Genomic DNA, 21,334 nt, shown 5'->3' with positions numbered 1-21,334 from the left:
CTATTTAGTGCAAACTGGGAGGAGAAACAATGAGTGTTTCATACAACACCTCCGTCTCTGTTTCAGTAAAGATCTTAGTGGAAACTGCCAGAATCAGCTTTCCATTCTTCTCTTTTACAAACAAAAGGAACGCTTCAAAGTAATAAATGTTAAAGGTTAAGCTGAAATCCACCAAACAGGAAACATCTTCAGGCTACTGCCACTACACTTTCCTTCCCCCCCTGCTTGCATAATTATTCCTGGAAATTCCTTCTAAATGAATCCATAGACAACTCAAACTTCTGAGTCTGAGCCCTGCTCAGTGCAGGGAAGGGTAGGGCCATCAGGAAACCGGTGGCTCCCTGATTCTGTTCTCGTCCAGCACCTAAATGCTGGTGGAGGACTGATGTAACAGAACTTTGCTCTGCCCCATATCCTCTCTTCCATGGTATGCCCCCTCTGCCAGGTTGTGGTGGCTGGGGCAGGAATAGCCTCGGCAAGGTTTATGCACCAGACAATTCCCTTCCAGCAGGGGAATTCGCTGCCAGACATTTACTGCCAAAACTGGGTATTTGTGCAGCTTGAACAGTGCAAAGAGGGCAGATCGTGCTGGCCCAGAAATGAGCAATGAATGATTTTTAAGGTAATGTAAATTTATTTCTGTCTTAAGTTAACATATGGTTCTGTGAATGGTCCTGTGGTTTATGTTGCACTGGGTCTGCAAGAGGCCCTCAGAGCTGCTGGATGAAGCATGTAGAGCAAATGGCGAAATTTGCCAGCACAGCCAAAAGAAGGAATCAAGTGATGAAGAAGAGGAGATATGGCCATGCAATCCAAAATAATTACAGACATAGGCAGGAGAAATTGACAGAGTTTGAAATGGGTCACAGAGTGGACCAGCCTCCACTACCTTACACCTTGTCTAAACACTGACACCAGTGCAAAGTGTGCGAAGAGCTGGTGCAAAACCCTCCCAGATCAGAAGGGTAGGATTTCACACCACCTTGCTCTAGGTACAAATGGCTATGCAAGATGCAAGGCACAAGACAGGGGAGACTCAGGCCCTCCCAGTGTAGTGGCTACATCACACAGGGACCTTTCATAACTAAACACCCCATGTGTCTGTTCACAGCAGAGGTCCCCAAACTATGGAAACCTTCTATGGGCCAAATCCTTGGGTCTGCTCATACAGCCTGCTTTACAGCAAAATGTCTCCTTCAAACCTGGGACTGGTAGGTAACAGCTAGGTCCTGATGTGATGTTAAAAGCAGCCTCAAAGCTGCTCTAAATTGTGTCAGCTATCTATGATTGCCCCAGTAAAAGGCTGTTTGTACAGACAGGGATTGCTGAACTACAGAGGAGCTCCAAACGTGCCCTTATATTGGGGTCCAGGAAGGAGATGGTGTGGGAGTGTGTAATGGGATACTAGCCTTTAAGGCTAGAGGAGGTAACTTAGAAGGCCAGTTACCCTTTTCCATGTGTCCAAGGAATGCGGATGGAGGCCAGAAAAATAAGTGAAGCTATCATTGGAGAAAAGAAGATGGTTCTCTTTGGGTTCCAGGAAGTGGGTGAGCACAAGCCCCACCCACTGCTAAAGATCCCTCCCCCAGCCTAAGGGGAGGAGTTACTGGACCCGGGACTCAACTGAATACGGGGGACAACTAATGAAAAAACAGGAATGGGAGTGGGGGTCAAAGGGTCAAATAGAGGGAACCGGAAGGGGACACCGAGCAGAGAACCCCAGACAGCACCCACTACTCCCTGTAGCTGTCCAGGGAGCCAGCAGATGCTGCCCAGAGGAACTCTGCCTAGATGTGTGAACGGATAGAGGAATGGAAATAGGCCCCACAGTCGCAGAGCACCCCATCAGCCAACCTCCTCTGCCTGGTCTTGTAGATGGCCACTTTCACTAGCACTAGGAGTATGTTGACTTTGTGGGCCACAGATCGGGAGCACGTAAAGGAACAGGTGTGGAGAGAAGTGCAGCCAGAACCTCAGCAAGAGGTTCTGGAGAAGCCAGAACAGGGGCTGCAGCCTGGCGTACTCGAGGTAGATGTGCGTCAGGGTCTCCCTCACGCTGCAGAAGGGGCAGATGTCAGGGTGAGGGGTGAACCGCACCAAGTACACACCCATGTTCACAGATCCATGAAGGAGCCATCAATTGATATCCCTTCAGGGCCATGGGGTCAAGGTGGAATAGAGGTTGGCCCACCGGGGTTCCTTACCCTCTGCAGGTGGTATAAGGTCCCGCCATTTAGTGTCTGGGTGGGACTCAAGGGCAAGGAAATGGAGGATGTGGAGCACAAGCATGTACAGATCGTCCTTTGGCACAGTTGGGAAACAAACTGGCTGCATATTTCACAGCTAGCTTGGTGCGTGGGGAGGGGATGGGCAGGGAAGCTCGCGGGGCCAGGGACTGATGAAAAGCTCCGGAGGGCTAGGGCTGACGGGCAGGTGGGGAGCACCCTCTTGCAGGACCCGCTCAAGGTAAACCCGACAGTGGGAGGCAAGGCTGCCGTCACCTCCTGAAGTATGCACCGGGGAGTTCGAAGGGTGGAGGGAAGAATATGGTCCTGGGGATCAGTTAGTATCTGGGAGAGGGAAGATATGGGGGCATCCCAGACCTTTGTTCCTTAAGAGCCTGGGACTAGGAGACTTGCAGAGTAGGCAGGGCACAGGCTGGGGTTGGGGTTATGAGACCCACCTGGGAAGGATCCAAAGCGTGATGACTTGCCTGGGCAGATGACTCCAAAGGAAACTCCAAGCTCAGTCAAGAAGGGAGCTGCTGAAGGAATTGTTGAGACTGAGAGGAAGAACTCAGTTGGGACAGAGCCCCAAGAAAGATGGCTATGAAACCTCTGAACTGAGGGTCTACAGGCAAGGGACGCCAGGACTGGAAACACACAGCCCCAAGAAGGAGGGCTGTGAAGACCCTGAATTTGAGGGGAGAATTTACAGGCCGGGGAGGGCCAGGGCTAGAAGCACATAGCCTCAGGAAAGAGGATTGTGAAACCCTGAATCCAAAAGGGGAACTGGTTAATTTGAAGAAATTTGCCCCAGGAGAAGGGGAGCATTGTGTTTACAGACTCTGGGTGTAAGTGAATTATTCTTGGCGCTCAGAGGGAAACTGAGGAAGGGTGCCTGCAGGGCTGTTCAAGTCACAGGTGGACACTCTGAGACGGCTCCTGTTACAGAGTGGCTACAATGGCCCTACTCTGTGGGACTCCTTAGGCAACCAGATCTGCAATCATTCACCTCTGACTGCACCCAGAAGGTCATAAGGGGGCACCTGCTCTTCCCCCTCTAGAGCCGTCATCTGTGGAGCCCCACAGAGATCCAACCTCTTCCCCATCCTAGTCAGCATCTATATGAAGCCATGAGAGGAGAGTATGAAATAGCAGAAGCTGAAATGCCAGCAGTATGCAGATGACAACCCGCATGTCTATTTCACGTCAGTCACAAATAACACCATTTCTCCAGTCCCCATGGGCTTAGCTCAGCTCAGCAACTGGGGGAAGAGTAGCTGGCTAAAGAAATAAATAAGGGAAGGTAAAAGAAAGACTGAGGCAATGCTGGTGGGGCAGGGAAAGCATTTCAATTTACTCGCTGCCTCTATAACATCACACACCACTAAAGGTGTCTGCCTACAGATTGTTAAAACACCACACAGCCTCAGCAGTCACCTAGACTCTCCATGGCTTCTGATACCCAAATTGCTACAGGAGGAAAACATTCTCCTATCAAGGAGACTGTGCCATCTCCTGTCAGACTTAAACCTAGCCACAGTGATCCACACATTCGTGACCTCCAGCCTTGTAATGTTGTTGTACCTAGCTATGAAGCTACTGACCTTAAGAAAGTTCTTGGTTCAGCTGTGCAAGAGCACCCCTCCAATGTCACACTCTTCATGGGATCTCCTCGGTGTACCCGCTTAAATTCAAGGTTCCTGTCCTAACCTTCAAAGCCCTCTATGAGACTGATTCAAGTTACTTGGAGCAGTGTCTCATCCTGTGCGATCGCAACTTCCCACAGGACCCCCAGGGGTTTTCAAACATTTTTTTGCTGGGACCCTCTTTGAAAATATTTCAGGCTGTGACAACCCCACTGTTGACAGGCTGGGTCAATTCCCCCTGTTCTGTAAAGGAAAGAGAAGTTCCCTCCCTTGGCAGGATTTCTGCCTCTCTTTCCCCCCATCCCATATCTGTCACCAGGGTTGAGTTCAATTACTACATAAAGGGAGTGACCTATTAACATTTTATTCTAAACGAATTAGGTATCACACAAATAACAGAGCTCGGGTATTGGGTTACAGAGGGGCTTGAAGCCAGATCCCACTACTTTCAAGAACACAAAACCATAGAAGGGGAAGTAACAAGTCACCACCGCTTCTTTGGCAGGACTTGGCTGATGGCTGGAACCGAAGAGGAGCGCAGGAAGGATCGGCAATTCGGGATCACTCCAACAGGAACACTGGAAACCAGGAACAAGTAAGTCTGGGTACTTCTGGATGCAGTCCGATGATCTTCGTGCATGTGCTGCTGTGCGGTCACTAGAATGAACAGCCCCCTCTCACACAGCCTGCCTTGGGCTTAAGTACTCTTCCCAACCAATAGCAATCTTTCCTATTTCCCGCCTTTTTGGGTTTTGCACACCGCCCTAACAGCTTTGCACCCGTCACTAACTTTGAGTGCACACAGCCCTACAGAACTACACTCGGCACCAATGATTTTGTGCATGAGGCTATTCTCTGGAAGAAACGATTAACTGAAAATGTCAGAACCAAACCATTACACCTCAACACTCCCACAAAAGTGATGATTCCCCCCCAGGCCATGCCATCCTTACCAGCATGTGCACATGACCCCCTCATAATAACTTTGCGACCCCCTGAGGAGTCACAACCCCCAGTTTGAGAACCTCTGCAGCAAGAGACACGCTCCACTGGAACAACGGAAACTTGTGCCTTTAGGAGTCAGCTTTTTTGGAAACTGGCCTAATGATCTGCAACTCACTCTTGGAAGAGATCAGCATGGCCACGAATCTCACTCCCTTCAGAGCAACTCACCTTTTCACCTTGCCTTCCCACACTAACCCCATGCATGCAGACACATGGTCCAAAGCATGCTGAGGGGAGAGGTGGGAGACAGAGATTGAGGTAAAACATTATAACTTCACAAAGCATGTCGGGCCTGATCCAAAAAACATTGAATTAATTGGGTACTAGAGTGATGGGCACCAGATAAGAACCTAGATAGGGGGTTAGATGTACAATATTGTAAAATGTGTTAGGCATCTGTGTTTAATTAATCTATGGCAATTTGTCCTCCTGTGCTTAGACACATGGGGTGAAGTCTAGGCCCAACTAACATCAATGAGAGTTTTGCCATTGACTTCAATAAGGCCACGATTTCACCCCTTGGAAATGAGGCTGTCAATGGGAACTGCAGGCACCCAATGTGATGCTGGCTGGATTAGGGGGGCCCTTGAGGTGTATTCAGGAGCTCTGATTACTCCCTTCTACACCAATCTCGTGTTGGGGGTGTCACACTGGCTGGATTGGGGAGGGGCGGGGCATTTATTATATTTTTTAACATCAATACATCAGAATCATAATAATTCATGTGAAATATGCCATGTCAGGGACTGTTAAAAAGGCTATAATGTGCTAAGTAAGATAATAATGTTTATGTTTATGTGTTATATGTGTAATGGAAGTTATGAATATGTTTGATATATCTGTATTTCAAATTGTGCTGTGTTTCTGGGCAACACCCCACACAGGATGGCTGCAGCACTAGCCTGCTTAATGGCCCATTAAGAAATTCACAGGTACAACAGGTCCAGGGGGAGAAGTGAGGGATACACCTGATAAGTCACCAGGACTTACTCATGTGGCTCTGAACTCCATCTTATTTCTGTAAATTTCCACAAGCTGCATGGCAAAGGCCAAAGGACATAAAAGGGAGCTGCACCAGATCCATTTTGTCTTCAGTCTTCAGCCAACCTCTGAATCAATTAATCTACAACTGAACTGAAGCTGTGAAACAAAGGACTAAAACTCATCCAGGTACTGGATGTATACGAAAGGGACTATACAAGCCTGCAAACTCCACAATTCTATTAAAAACCTGATATATATGGACTTTCAAATCAATTGTATGTGTCTGATTGCTTTAATTATTCAACACTTCTCTTATAGTTTGTTTCTTTCTTTTTATAATAAACTTTAAAATACTTTAAACTTAATAAACTTTAATAAACTTTAAAATAAAGTTTTAGTTACTAAAGGCTTGGCTGGCAGCATGGTATTTTAGGTAAGATCCAAACTTATATTGATCTGGTACTGTGACTGACCCTTTGGAGTCAGGAAAAACCTTTTTGGTAAAGAGCATAAAGTTTTAAATAACTGGTCTCTTTACTGGACCTAGTGGCTGATTAGGAGCCTAAAACTGAAATGCAGTAAAGAGGGCTGTGTATATTTTTATTTTGGCTTCTTAATAACTAGCGTGGGGAATCAGAAGAACTGTTTGTGGCTGGTTGAAATGTCTGACTTCAGTGTCACCCACCAGTGTTGGGAGAATCTGCTCTCTTTTTACAGCCTGCTCTGATCTTAGCATTTTCAGGTGGCTACCCTAGGCACGGACGGGTCATGCCCAGCTCTTCTGATACATAGGACTTGTCTACACGGTGGGGCAATGCACACGGCAGGGGGTGTGATTTCTAAAGGGCCCTACTGTGCTGCGCATTAACTGTTCCATGTAGGTCCTGCTGGTGTGCACTGAAGGTTCCCTTGTGTGCTTTAATACAGTACTGTTTCCAGTTCTACATTAAAGCGCACTAGGGAACCTTTAGTTTGCACTGGCAGGGTCGACTCAGACCACTTCATGTGCAATGCGTTAGTGAGCTTTAGAAATCACACCACACAGCACTCACTGCTGCACTGTGTAGTAGACAAGCCCTTAATCTATGCATTAGGGCCCTGATTCTCCAGTTTTATGCCAGTGTGTAGCGCCATTCATTTCAACAGAATTTCACCTGTGTAAAGCTGGTATAATGGAGTGTAGAATCAGACCCTAGTTCTTTATAGCAAATGAAAATAAGTGGTTTATTATAGTCCCAAATTAAGTGGTAAAGGAAAAAGAACTGAAAGTTAAGTTAAGAATTAGTCAGTAACATAAAGTCAGCCAGGGGCAGGCTCAGGCTGTATGGCTTTTCTGTCATTAATGTCAGGGTTCCAACGAATCAATTAGACCAGTGGTAAGTTTCAAAAGCTGCTAAGTGACTTAGGACCTGAAGTCCCGTTTTCAAAATTAACATAAGCATTTAGGAGCCTAAGGTCCCAAAGTTGTTTTTGAAAATGGGATTCCTCCTAAAACACTTTGGGGTTTTAGAAAATGTTACCCCAGATCCATTGGTCCTTGACATCTCTAATTAGTTAAGAAGTTTCTGTAGTTGGCTTTATTTTGCATTAAATGGAATTGAGATAAAAGAAATAGGGAGAAGATAGAAGTGATTTGACGGGAAAGGCTAATAATAGTTCTCCAGGAGAAAAAAATGACCAGTGGTTTCGAAAAGAGGCAGTGTTTTCAGCCAAAGCAAACAGCCTTAGAGGGGGTTTTGTATGCCACCGGGATATTTTTCCTGCCAAAGCTGCAGAAAAGTGGTCTGGTCTGCCAAACTGCAGGAAAGATATTTTAAACTAACTAGTCTACACCTTCCTGGAGTTTCTTTCCTTCTTGTAAAGCCACCGACAATAGCATTGTTCTGATAAAATTTTCCACAAGACAGCTTCACGGCTTCTAGCACAAGGAGGATGTTTGAGCATATGGACTTGTCAAGTAGGAAGCTCATAAAAAGTGTCAGAAAAAAAAAATTTGCTTAATTTTCTCACTGACTTCAAAGAGTATGAAAGGACTCTTCTGGCCAGGTCTGTGTCATATAAATAATAATAAATGATCAGGAAAGTTATACTTAAATTCATCATTATTATTAATATGTATTACAGTACCACTTAGAAATCCCAGGTGAGTACCACTTAGAAATGACCATGTGTGTATGGTGAGAGACAGTTTCTGGCCTGAACAGCTTACAATTTAAATAGGGTGAGACAGGCAAAGGCTGGGAGGAAAGAAGTGTGATTATTCCAGTGTATAGATAGGGAACTGAGGCACAGAGAAATCAAGAACCTGATCCAACACTAATTGAAGTCAGTGGGAAGACACCCATTGATTTCAACGAAGCTGATCAAGGCCTAAGTGACTTGATCAAGGTCACACAGGGAGTCAGTAGCAGAGCCAGAAACAGCCCAGATTTTCTAAGTCCTAGCCTAGTGCCTTGTAATGGTTGTGGAAAGCTCTGATTGGTAAATGCACATTGTGTACAAGAAATACTTTGTCATCCCAATAATTTTCCTTTGGTCATTGAAAGAATTTGATGATGGCTTGGGTTAGCACAGTAATCTGTTGGATTTTTCTTTTCTCTGTCAAAGTCAAAGATTGAGAATTGTGGCCGGTAATTGAACCATGGCTATTTCTTAAACATTTTACTATTTCTGCTATGGTGCATGGATATTATCTATCTATCTGTCTGTCTATCTATCTATCCATCCATCCGTCCGTTCCTCCCTCCCTCCCTCATTTCTCAAGCATTTATCACCATGGCATCTAAGGCTGGGACTTTATAAGGTTCTTAATTAATTAGATGCCCAACTCTCATTGTTCTTTAAAGGGCACATTTTACAATAGGTATTGCTCATAAACTAATTAAGGAATTCATTTTTCTATCCTTGGAAAATTTGTTCTGTACTCAAAGAACAAGTGGGGTATGTTTGAGAAGGACACATGGCAGTATTCATCCATAACAAAGAGTTTTAGTCCTCCTGTTTTCATTGCAAAATTCAACCCAGCCTTAACTATAGAGTTGCTAAGACGCCCTCATATAGAATATCTCTTTAATATATTTACAGTGCATGACTCTCAGAAGAGTGTGAAGATGATGTGGGTGAAATACTGAATAAATTTCTATATATTCCAGAAATATAGTCATTGGCTAAGATTTTCCAAGCTTCCCAGGGGATTTAGACATACAATTTCCATTGAAATTAACAGGAGTTTTGCATCTAAATCCACTAGCTGGCTTGAATATCTCAGCCAGTTATGTTAAAAAACTCTAGAAATGTAATAGAGATGGAGGATGATTTTTTCACTTCCATCTATTTTGGTTCTCATTCCATGCCTGTCACCATGGTATGTGTGCACCTAAGGAAGTCAGTAAATGATATGTTTCTTTCTTACATTTCTGAAAGATACTGCACAATTTTTCTACTCTCTGGAAGGTGGATGCGGGGGCAAACCACATAAAGCTCACTATGGTCAAACAAAACAAACACAGCCATATGAGCAGAAAAGCTGTAAGGAATTAATTCACCCACACGCTAAGATTCGATGGGTCTCAATGCTTAATCGCTCTAGATATCCTGGAATTGTGTGTTTATCTGAATTAAAATCCATCAGCTGGCACATGGGCAAACCCTCATCACGGTATTGGTGTATGTCTGGGAGAGGAAGGCATATGGGTGTGTATTTGTGAGTTTTGGCATCACTTTTTCTGGGGAAATTTTTCACTTTCTTATTAAGGGATATCCTCTTAGCCACGTCACTGGAATTTCTAGGAAGTAGGAGCCGATAGAACAAAAAGGCTGAGAGCTGAAGGCAAAGGATACACACTGAGTAGCAGCTCTCCAGTGAGACTCAGAATAAGAACCACTGGAGTGACTTAGCAAAGGAAAACAGCTGCTGAAGAAACTTCTTTATCAAGTTGCTACAAAGTGCCAGGGCATCACAGCCACAGTCTGTAAGTATAATAGACTTTCAAGTAGTTTTGGTGTATTTCATATCCTGGCTTTGGCAGACTTCAATTTTATTTTTGTGTAGTTTTGATTAATAATATCAACGTTTATTTTTAAGCATTTTAAAGATTTTGTATTGATTTAAATTTTCACAGTTGCACAGAATTATGGCTTTTAAACATTTTTTTTCAATTTTTATCAATTTAAATTTTCACAGTTGTGGGAAATTATGGGTAGGTCAGAAAGCAGGTGTGTGGGGTCAGACAATAATTATTTAATGACAGTAGACGTTGAGATTCAAAAGTTAAAGCTTTATAACAGTTAAACCACCAATTTTTGACATCATATATCAAAATATACAAAGTAAATAGACTTAAATCAAGTTCTCAAGCATCATTTTTCTTACTTGAAATAACTGTTTATTGACATTTACTGATAAAAATGGAATCTTTCCAAACATACCCATATTTTAGCTGAGATCACTGGTAGATCAGTCAGATCTGAAGTAACACGACAAAAATGTCCTGTGCAAGTTATTTTAATTTCCAGTCTGCCTCACCATTAAGATCTGCTTTAGACAATACACTAGCCAGGTGGAAGGTCTGGTTGTTTAACTCTGTAAAATGATGTGTGAAACAGCATATAGGAAAGATGCTGTAGACAATAACATCATATGGCATTATTATACTGCAGAAAGTTAGTATCAGTGGTTTAAACCATGTGCCATAAATCTGCACGTTTGTTTTTTGCAGCCATCTCTTCAAAGAGCAAAGTGAAGAGAAGTACCCCAGAAACATGATTGGCCTCTGGTTCCTGTCTGTTTTCACTTACGGTAAGCGAGTGTGTATCTGAGTGGAAAACAAGTTAGACTGGAAGCAAAAGCACTGCTGTTTTTTCTCAGCTCCCTTCTGATGCAAAGAGGGATGCAGTAGCTGGGTTAAGCAGTACGACAGATTTGCACAGAAGCAAATGGTGTGCTTCCCTCTCTCAACTGCCAAAGCCAAAAATGGCTCCTGTGGATGGCTGTGTAGCATATCCACCCAGCGTGAGCAAGGACTGGACACACCTTTGACATGCTGGAGACCCTATATTTGATATTGACATGTCTGATTCGGAGCCTGTGATGTAACTTTGTATAAAGCAAATGCAACCACTACCTCAAACATATGCATGCATGCAATATCCACTGAGATCTAGATATATTCCCCTTTAGACAAAAAAGCAGCAAGGTCCAGTTTGCCGTAAAAATGATACCCAAAAAGTGGCATGCAGGTGGGATCCTTAAATCAAAAGCATTATTTTGTTAGCTCTTGGAAGAGCATTTTGACAATGACACCTTGAATGTTCGGCCTAAATTTCTGTGCTGTTCTCATTCCTCTCTCTGTCTCTCTTTCTCAGTAACATTCTGGGATTTTTCTGTGCTTTTAAATATCTCTGTGCTACATACTGCAGTTCTAGCTGCTGAAGCTCTTTTTCTGATGAGTTCTCTCAAAGAGAAAGAGATTCTAATTCTTTCTGGAAATGCTCTTCATAAAGCAGAATAATATAAAGAGATAAAAATGGCCTTTGATAACAGAAGAGGAAGCACAGGTAAAAGGGTACCAACTTCTCTGCATCTTCTCTTTTTAGGACTTATGGTGCTTGAGGAGGGCAATTGTTGGACATATCACTATTCAGAAAAAAATATGACCTATAAGCTTGCGGAGGAATGGTGTAGAAAACACTATACAAATATGGTTGCCATTCAGAATAAGGAGGAAATTGTCCATCTGAATACCATGTTACCCTTCAATCCAACTTATTACTGGATTGGAATCAGAAAAATTGACAAGTACTGGACCTGGATTGGAACAGGAAAACGGCTGACGGAAGAGGCTAAAAACTGGGCAAAGGGTGAACCAAACAATGGAAAAAATGACGAGGACTGTGTTGAAATCTACATCAAAAGAACGAATGATGCTGGCAAATGGAATGATGAAAGATGCAGCAAAGAGAAGGTTGCCTTGTGCTACTCAGGTACAGAATGCAATCAATCCCAAAGAACCTATATGAAAATAAGAGAGTGGAGGCTTATTAGCTAACCTATCCATATGCATTAAACATTGTTACTATATTAGACCCTGCTTCTGCAAACACATGAATAGTCCCACTGAGGGCTAGTCACATGCTTAAAGCTAATCATGCACAAAGTGTCTGATGAATCGGGGTGTTGGTGCTATAAAGCAGAACTTAGAGCCTTCATTAGATCATCTAAAAGTCTATTGCTTTTCTTGTGATTTAACTTTTGATATGAGAAAGAATGAAAACTGTTGAGTCTGTTTCCAGCCAGAGCAATATTTTTGTGAGTAGTGAAGTTTGGTCAATTATCTTAGTTTCTGAAATGCTGCAATGCAAAAACAATGTAATTTCAAATGGCATAACCTTTGCCCTCTGTTTACATTGCAAAGTATTTATTATCCAGAGTATGTTTTCTCCTGGATAAGTAAAGCACTGTAGTGGCTCTAAACAGATTCACTAGTAAAGGTAGTAGATTGTTTTATAACAGGCTGAATTTCCTTCTAGCTTCCTGTGACCAGTCTTCCTGCAGTGGCCATGGTGAATGTGTGGAGACCATTAACAATCATACCTGCCGCTGTGATGCTGGATTCTATGGGCCTGAATGCCAGCATGGTAAGATTAATTCTTACTGCCTACCAGTAGATGTGGGAGATGTGCATGTCAGCCAGTTTTCAGTAGGTCTAGCTAATTTGATTCTTTCATTTGCTGTGGAGAAAGTGGCAATCACTTTATGCTTGCTTGCATTCCTTTGTAGTTGTGACTTGTGACCAATTAAGAGAACCTGATCAAGGGATCCTGGAGTGCAGCCATCCGCTGCAGAACTTCAGCTACAACTCATCCTGTGAGGTTCAGTGTGCAGAAGGCTATGAATCAACTGGGTTTGAACCAGTGTGGTGTACCTCTTCTGGGAAATGGTCTGCACCCCTGCCAGCATGTAGAGGTAATTCACAAGGAACTGTGGGCCAGATATCAACTGACATAAATCAGTATAGTTCTGTTGACTTCAGTGCAGTTACTCCCCGTTACAGCAACGGAGGGTCTGGCCACTATTTTAAAATTAAAGTCTTAAAGTGAATTGAGTGCCAGATTGACAGATCTGTGGCCTATAGGCCTCTCTTTGTCCCAGAAGAAGTACAGCTCACATAGGGGCATTACCTCCACCCTGCCCTAGATAGCACTACACCTCCTCTCTCCCCGTTGGTGAGAAGGTAGTTGAGTCTTCATGACCCAGTCTGCCCGTGACCTTTTCCTGAGACTGCCATCAAGAGGGCCAGTGAGTGCCAATTGTAATGGGTATTGATGTGCACCCCATCCACTAGAACATCATTTGAGGCCCCCAAGTTCATGACATATATGCCATCAAACAGCCATCAAAAGGGAACAACTTTTGGTTACAACTTTTCCTACCAGCCTGGGCTGATGTTGAACTAACAACCTAGATATAAAAGAATCTGCCTCCCATTTCTTGTCCCCCAAAACACCCAATCTCACTGCCCCTAGTCACTTTCTTAACTTGCATGGTGATAGCTTTACTCTCTAAAGTCCAGCTCCTCTCAATGTCAATTCTGTTATCACGCAGAACAAAAGATTTTCTTTTAGTTTGCTCCAAACTAAGCTCCATGATATTCCATGTGATTTGCAGTTGTGGAGTGTGATGGTTTAAAGGCCCCAGCTCATGGCTCACTGACGTGCTCTCCCCACTCTGGAACCTTTCTGTGGAATTCAACCTGTCAGTTTGCCTGTGAAGAAGGGTTTGTTTTGAAGGGATCAGACAAGCTCCAATGCGGTGCTTCTGGAAGATGGGATGGACAGCAGCCAGAATGTGAAGGTACCTTTCTTTGTCACTGCCCTTCACAGTGTACAGGGCTCTCATTACTTGTGTGGAGTGCTTGTGTGGCATCCACATTAACAGGGGATGTGCTCTCTGTGTGTTTCAGTGGTGACGTGTGAAGCAGTGAGGGGACTTGAAAAAGGCTTTGTGGAATGTACCCCCCATCATCCGGAGTTCACTTACAACTCGGCCTGTGAGTTCCATTGCGAGGAGGGTTACAGATTAACTGGATCATCCAGAGTTCAGTGCACAGCGCAGGGAGACTGGTCAGAGCCCTTCCCAAAGTGTGAAGGTAGGTCTTTCTCCTTTCGAAATAATCAAGTAAGGCTCAGGAGCCTGGATATCTATAAAAAGAATGACACTTTAAACCCTGAGTATCAAAGACTATGGCCAGCTCATCAGCTGGTGCGGATTTGTGTAGCTCCATTGTAATCAACTGAGCTACACGAGTTTCCACAAGCTGAGGATCTGGTCTAATGTGATTTCTATTGAGGTCTTCAACTGCAGAACATCTGGAAAAACCAATTAGCTTGATACAGTAGTAGTACCGCCCCTTTACTTTGCTGAACTCTGATATATTTTAGCAAAAACTCACTGAAAACTTATTTACCCCAGCAACGGAATGCAGATGGCTCTATGGTGACATATGGTGCACATTTTTAGAGACTTCGTTAACCATTTATATGTGGTTTTGTGTTTCAGTTGCCCAGTGTGAAAGCCTGATACCCCCTGAGAAGGGCTCCATGAATTGTTCACACCCTCTTGGGGAATTTGCATACAGCACAGTTTGTGAATTTAACTGTACAGAGGGATGGCTGCTAAATGGCTCTAATGTGCTCCAGTGCAGCTCTTCAGGAAACTGGACTGCAAGTCGGCCGACATGCGAAGGTATTTTATTTGTGTTTTTACCTGTGACTCGCGGTGCTGAAGAGGCCTTGCCTTGTAATTAGATGAGAGAGTTGGGAAGGACAGAATGGAACAAGACAGACTTTTGTCATTTCTAGCAGTGGTCAGATTTTTTTTCCCCTACTGAAAATATTTGACTTCTTGTTAAAAAAAGAAAAGAAAACTCAGAAATTGACATTTTTTGGTTTTCAGCTGAAAAGTTTTCTGTCTATGAGTTTTTGGCTCATAAAAATGTCAAGGAAAGCAGACAGTTTCTGTGAAAATTTTCATGTAGGCAAAAACCCAATTTTCAAAAAGAAAAAAAAATTTAGACAATTTGTTTTGCCAGCTCTAACCTCATAACTGATGTATTTTCAGGCTGGAACCAAATAACTCACATAACTGGTTGCAATTTATGAGTGGGATTTTAAAAAATGCTCCGCCTTGGCTTAACTCTGCTCTTTTCAAAGTCAATTGGAGTTGTACCACTGATTGCAAGAGGAGCAGCAGTGGGCCAACACTGAGTGCTTTAGAAAATCCCACCTATCGTCCCCAAGATACCTTTACTCACATTGTGTCATACATCACTCATTGATTGCAGTGGGACTGCTCGAGGAGTCAGATCCTACTCAATAGGAGAAAAGATATCAAAATCTGACTTTAATGATCCATTCAAAGTGATGAGGGACCCCGTAGAATTGCAGCCTTGATAACCTGCCAGTAGTTGGATCAGATTATTTTTTGAGCATGAAGTTTTCGGCCATCTTTTGGTATCCATCCAAGCCATTTGGGAAATGGTTAGCACCCATGCCAGCATGTGGAGGTAAATTCACAAGGAATTGTGGGCCAGATTTTAACGGACATAAATCAGTATAGCTCTGTTGACTTCAATGCAATTACGCCCCTTTACAGCAATGGGGGGTCTGGCCACTATTTTAAAATTAAATTCTTAAAGTGAATTCAGTACTAGATTGACAGATCTGTGGCCGATAGGCCTCTCTTTGTCCCAGAAGAAGTACAGCTCAGATAGGGGCATTACCTTCACCCTGCCCTAGATAGCACTACACCTCCTCTCCCCCCATTGGTGAGAAGGCAAACGGAATGATGAAAGATTCAGCAAAGAGAAGGTTGCCTTGTGCTACTCAGATACAGAATGCAATCAATCCCAAAGAACCTATATGAAAATAAGAGAGTGGAGGCTTATTAGCTAACCTATCCATATACATTAAACATTGTTACTATATTAGACCCTGCTTCTGCAAACACATGAGTAGTCCCACTGAGGGCTACTCACATGCTTAAAGCTGATCATGCACAACGTGTCTGATGAATCAGGGTGTTGGTGCTATAAAGCAGAACTTAGAGCCTTCATTAGATCATCTAAAAGTCTATTGCTTTTCTTGTGATTTAACTTTTGATATGAGAAAGAATGAAAACTGTTGAGTCTGTTTCCAGCCAGAGCAATATTTTTGTGAGTAGTGAAGTTTGGTCAATTATCTTAGTTTCTGAAATGCTGCAATGCAAAAACAATGTAATTTCAAATGGCATAACCTTTGCCCTCTGTTTACATTGCAAAGTATTTATTATCCAGAGTATGTTTTCTCCTGGATAAGTAAAGCACTGTAGTGGCTCTAAACAGATTCACTAGTAAAGGTAGTAGATTGTTTTATAACAGGCTGAATTTCCTTCTAGCTTCCTGTGACCAGTCTTCCTGCAGTGGCCATGGTGAATGTGTGGAGACCATTAACAATCATACCTGCCGCTGTGATGCTGGATTCTATGGGCCTGAATGCCAGCATGGTAAGATTAATTCTTACTGCCTACCAGTAGATGTGGGAGATGTGCATGTCAGCCAGTTTTCAGTAGGTCTAGCTAATTTGATTCTTTCATTTGCTGTGGAGAAAGTGGCAATCACTTTATGCTTGCTTGCATTCCTTTGTAGTTGTGACTTGTGACCAATTAAGAGAACCTGATCAAGGGATCCTGGAGTGCAGCCATCCGCTGCAGAACTTCAGCTACAACTCATCCTGTGAGGTTCAGTGTGCAGAAGGCTATGAATCAACTGGGTTTGAACCAGTGTGGTGTACCTCTTCTGGGAAATGGTCTGCACCCCTGCCAGCATGTAGAGGTAAATTCACAAGGAACTGTGGGCCAGATATCAACTGACATAAATCAGTATAGCTCTGTTGACTTCAGTGCAGTTACTCCCCGTTACAGCAACGGAGGGTCTGGCCACTATTTTAAAATTAAAGTCTTAAAGTGAATTGAGTGCCAGATTGACAGATCTGTGGCCTATAGGCCTCTCTTTGTCCCAGAAGAAGTACAGCTCACATAGGGGCATTACCTCCACCCTGCCCTAGATAGCACTACACCTCCTCTCTCCCCGTTGGTGAGAAGGTAGTTGAGTCTTCATGACCCAGTCTGCCCGTGACCTTTTCCTGAGACTGCCATCAAGAGGGCCAGTGAGTGCCAATTGTAATGGGTATTGATGTGCACCCCATCCACTAGAACATCATTTGAGGCCCCCAAGTTCATGACATATATGCCATCAAACAGCCATCAAAAGGGAACAACTTTTGGTTACAACTTTTCCTACCAGCCTGGGCTGATGTTGAACTAACAACCTAGATATAAAAGAATCTGCCTCCCATTTCTTGTCCCCCAAAACACCCAATCTCACTGCCCCTAGTCACTTTCTTAACTTGCATGGTGATAGCTTTACTCTCTAAAGTCCAGCTCCTCTCAATGTCAATTCTGTTATCATGCAGAACAAAAGATTTTCTTTTAGTTTGCTCCAAACTAAGCTCCATGATATTCCATGTGATTTGCAGTTGTGGAGTGTGATGGTTTAAAGGCCCCAGCTCATGGCTCACTGACGTGCTCTCCCCACTCTGGAACCTTTCTGTGGAATTCAACCTGTCAGTTTGCCTGTGAAGAAGGGTTTGTTTTGAAGGGATCAGACAAGCTCCAATGCGGTGCTTCTGGAAGATGGGATGGACAGCAGCCAGAATGTGAAGGTACCTTTCTTTGTCACTGCCCTTCACAGTGTACAGGGCTCTCATTACTTGTGTGGAGTGCTTGTGTGGCGTCCACATTAACAGGGGATGTGCTCTCTGTGTGTTTCAGTGGTGACGTGTGAAGCAGTGAGGGGACTTGAAAAAGGCTTTGTGGAATGTACCCCCCATCATCCGGAGTTCACTTACAACTCGGCCTGTGAGTTCCATTGCGAGGAGGGTTACAGATTAACTGGATCATCCAGAGTTCAGTGCACAGTGCAGGGAGACTGGTCAGAGCCCTTCCCAAAGTGTGAAGGTAGGTCTTTCTCCTTTCGAAATAATCAAGTAAGGCTCAGGAGCCTGGATATCTATAAAAAGAATGACACTTTAAACCCTGAGTGTCAAAGACTATGGCCAGCTCATCAGCTGGTGCGGATTTGTGTAGCTCCATTGTAATCAACTGAGCTACACGAGTTTCCACAAGCAGAGGATCTGGTCTAACGTGATTTCTATTGAGGTCTTCAACTGCAGAACATCTGGAAAAACCAATTAGCTTGATACAGTAGTAGTACCACCCCTTTACTTTACTGAACTCTGATATATTTTAGCAAAAACTCACTGAAAACTTATTTACCCCAGCAACGGAATGCAGATGGCTCTATGGTGACATATGGTGCACATTTTTAGAGACTTCATTAACCATTTATATGTGGTTTTGTGTTTCAGTTGCCCAGTGTGAAAGCCTGATACCCCCTGAGAAGGGCTCCATGAATTGTTCACACCCTCTTGGGGAATTTGCATACAGCACAGTTTGTGAGTTTAACTGTACAGAGGGATGGCTGCTAAATGGCTCTAATGTGCTCCAGTGCAGCTCTTCAGGAAACTGGACTGCAAGTCGGCCGACATGCGAAGGTATTTTATTTGTGTTTTTACCTGTGACTCACGGTGCTGAAGAGGCCTTGCCTTGTAATTAGATGAGAGAGTTGGGAAGGACAGAATGGAACAAGACAGACTTTTGTCATTTCTAGCAGTGGTCAGATTTTTTTTTCCCCTACTGAAAATATTTGACTTCTTGTTAAAAAAAGAAAAGAAAACTCAGAAATTGACATTTTTTGGTTTTCAGCTGAAAAGTTTTCTGTCTATGAGTTTTTGGCTCATAAAAATGTCAAGGAAAGCAGACAGTTTCTGTGAAAATTTTCATGTAGGCAAAAACCCAATTTTCAAAAAGAAAAAAAAATTTAGACAATTTGTTTTGCCAGCTCTAACCTCATAACTGATGTATTTTCAGGCTGGAACCAAATAACTCACATAACTGGTTGCAATTTATGAGTGGGATTTTAAAAAATGCTCCGCCTTGGCTTAACTCTGCTCTTTTCAAAGTCAATTGGAGTTGTACCACTGATTGCAAGAGGAACAGCAGTGGGCCAACACTGAGCGCTTTAGAAAATCCCACCTATCGTCCCCAAGATACCTTTACTCACATTGTGTCATACATCACTCATTGATTGCAGTGGGACTGCTCGAGGAGTCAGATCCTACTCAATAGGAGTAAAGTTATCAAAATCTGACTCTAATTATCCATTCAAAGTGATGAGGGACCCTGCAGAATTGCAGCCTTGATAACCTGCCATTAGTTGGATCGGATTATTTTTTGAGCATGAAGTTTTCAGCCTTCTTTTGGTATATGGGGAGTCTTTCCCTGCCACTTCTGTATACAGTGTGAGAAACCAAAAGGAAATAAGCAGCTGTCCTCTTGCATGCAATAAGAATGAATGGAAGCGGAACAAGCAGAGAGCACTTCAGAGAACGTGCATTCCTCCTGGTCTCATAAGAACTTCTTTTGCCATCCTAGCAGCCCGAGCTTCTGAGGAACACCTCAGTTACATCTCTGTTGGAATAACAGCCATTGGAGCCTCACTCCTGTCAACAGCATCATTCCTCGTTTGGCTTGTAAAGCGGCTTCGAAGGAAAGGTGAGATACTGTACAAGTTCATCTCTTTAGTTGCATCCTCCACAGAGCTGGCCAGAAATTTTTCAGCAAGGGGGGAAGAAAAGGCTTTCTGATAAAGTGGAAACTTTAGTGAGAAAATTCCTATTTTTGTTGACATTTTTCAGATTTTCCTTAAAATATTCCATTTTCACATTTTCGACAAAAATGTCTCCAAATTCAACAACAATGAAGAATTTTCATTTTCTTTGAACATTCTTGCAGAAAATAAAATGCATCTTTTGACCAGCTCTAATTATTAGCAGTTACTGCTAGGAGAACTAAACAGGGATCAGCATGGAGTACATCAACCAGAAATTACACAGATGTCTCGAACCAATATTGTTCATTGTGCCGCTTAGGAATAATTGTTTGCAGTGTTGTTGTAGCTATGTTGGTCCCAAGATATTAGAGAGAAGGTGGGCATCTTTTATTGGACCACCTTGTTTCTATAGATATGAACAAATAATTTAGAGTAAATCATTTATTTGTCAAATGGAGCCTCTCTTTTCACAAGTAGTGCATAAGTAGTTTATGCCCATTTTGATTGATTTGTACTTTAAAAATTATTTGATGAATATTTTCTTGCTCTGCAGTTTGCTCACAAATAATTTGTTACAAATATTTGATATTCGAAACATGAACAATATTGATTAGTTTTTTTGGACACCTCAGTCACATGGTTTCTTTCATTTCCCTGATTGGATGAGACATAAAATCAGATTTCCAGTGAAAAGACTTACATTTACAAGTTGAGCATTTGCTTTCCAGAAGTATTCCCGAATATTCACTTAAGATTCATTATTTCTGTTAATTTTCCTGCCAGTCAACTGGTTTGTTAGAATATGAATGGAGACTGAACACAAGAGAGATACAAAGGCTCCCTAAGAGAATACACTGTGTTAGTTAGGCAAATATGTGTGGAGCATTCATTGAGATACCTGTTCAGTTCTACTAGTAAGTACTGATTTCTCACAGGGAGCAGAGGGGCTGATCCTAAAGGCCCAGGTATAACATGTTGCTCTGCTCACAGGTAATAACAGTTTTGGGAACAGCTTCCAGGTTTAAGGCCATTATGGGGTGGAAGGGTTATGGAGAAGGGGTGATAGCAGCTCTGCTCCAGCCTATAACAGATTTCTGCTGTTAAATCAGTGGTGCTAATTCTCCAACAAATTAATGAAATAAATAGCATGCAAGACAGGGATGTTCATCTCAAGAATGCTAATGATGTTATTTTTTTCTCTTGCAGCAAAGAAATTTACTCCTGCCAGGTACGTTGTATTTTAAAAATCAAACAAGACACATTGCAGACTTTCTTTGCTCACATCACATTGACATACAGAACAGTTGTATATAAGCCCCCCTCTCCTCTATATCTTACAGTAGCTGCCAGAGTCTCAATTCAGAGGGTATCTTCCAAAGCGCTGCTCATCTAATCTAACGCCAATTGACTCAGGTAAGATATGTGAGGTATTTACACTCCTAATTTAGTTTCCTTTTTAAAACAGAAACAAACATAGAACTCATTGATCTTTATAATGACGTTTAACTGCTGTGTATTTCCAGCAATAAGATTAGCCCCTTACTTACTTGGGACACCCAGCATACATGCTGTGGTGATGAGGGCCATAAAAGTACCCAGAGATTGACAAATTAATCGTTTCAGTGATGGCCATTCATATGACCAAGGGATAATTGTGTTAGATTCTGTGCCTACCCATGGGAAATAGTAGAAATTCCTTTACATTGTG

General features: G+C 42.9%; 1 protein-coding gene across 1 annotated transcript; it reads left to right on the top strand.

Moving 5' to 3' along the window:
- The first annotated feature begins 10,621 nt into the window (after positions 1-10,621).
- Positions 10,622-21,024, top strand: SELE (selectin E). Its single transcript, XM_067532447.1, has 14 exons — positions 10,622-10,658; positions 11,456-11,842; positions 12,389-12,496; positions 12,639-12,824; positions 13,527-13,712; positions 13,822-14,007; positions 14,418-14,603; positions 16,543-16,728; positions 17,432-17,617; positions 17,727-17,912; positions 18,323-18,508; positions 19,449-19,568; positions 20,833-20,854; positions 20,967-21,024. The coding sequence occupies exons 1-14, from the start codon at positions 10,622-10,624 to the stop codon at positions 21,022-21,024; spliced, it is 2,220 nt and encodes a 739-aa protein (XP_067388548.1).
- Positions 21,025-21,334: the final 310 nt, after the last annotated feature.

This window comes from Emydura macquarii, unplaced genomic scaffold, assembly GCF_026122565.2.
Source record: "Emydura macquarii macquarii isolate MOO-44397 ecotype Brisbane River unplaced genomic scaffold, CSIRO-AGI_Emac_v2 contig_3287, whole genome shotgun sequence".
NCBI classification, from domain to species: domain Eukaryota; kingdom Metazoa; phylum Chordata; order Testudines; family Chelidae; genus Emydura; species Emydura macquarii.
Note: the sequence above shows the minus strand (reverse complement) of the source record. Positions and strands in the feature narration are given on the sequence as shown.

Excerpts from the sequence above, each read along its gene's own strand:
- SELE (XM_067532447.1), top strand. The coding sequence starts at position 10,622 with ATGATTGGCCTCTGGTTCCTGTCTGTTTTCACTTACG. Across the intron at positions 10,659-11,455 it reads CCTGTCTGTTTTCACTTACG|GACTTATGGTGCTTGAGGAG; the intron begins GTAAGCGAGTGT and ends TTCTCTTTTTAG. Across the intron at positions 12,825-13,526 it reads ACCCCTGCCAGCATGTAGAG|TTGTGGAGTGTGATGGTTTA; the intron begins GTAATTCACAAG and ends TGTGATTTGCAG.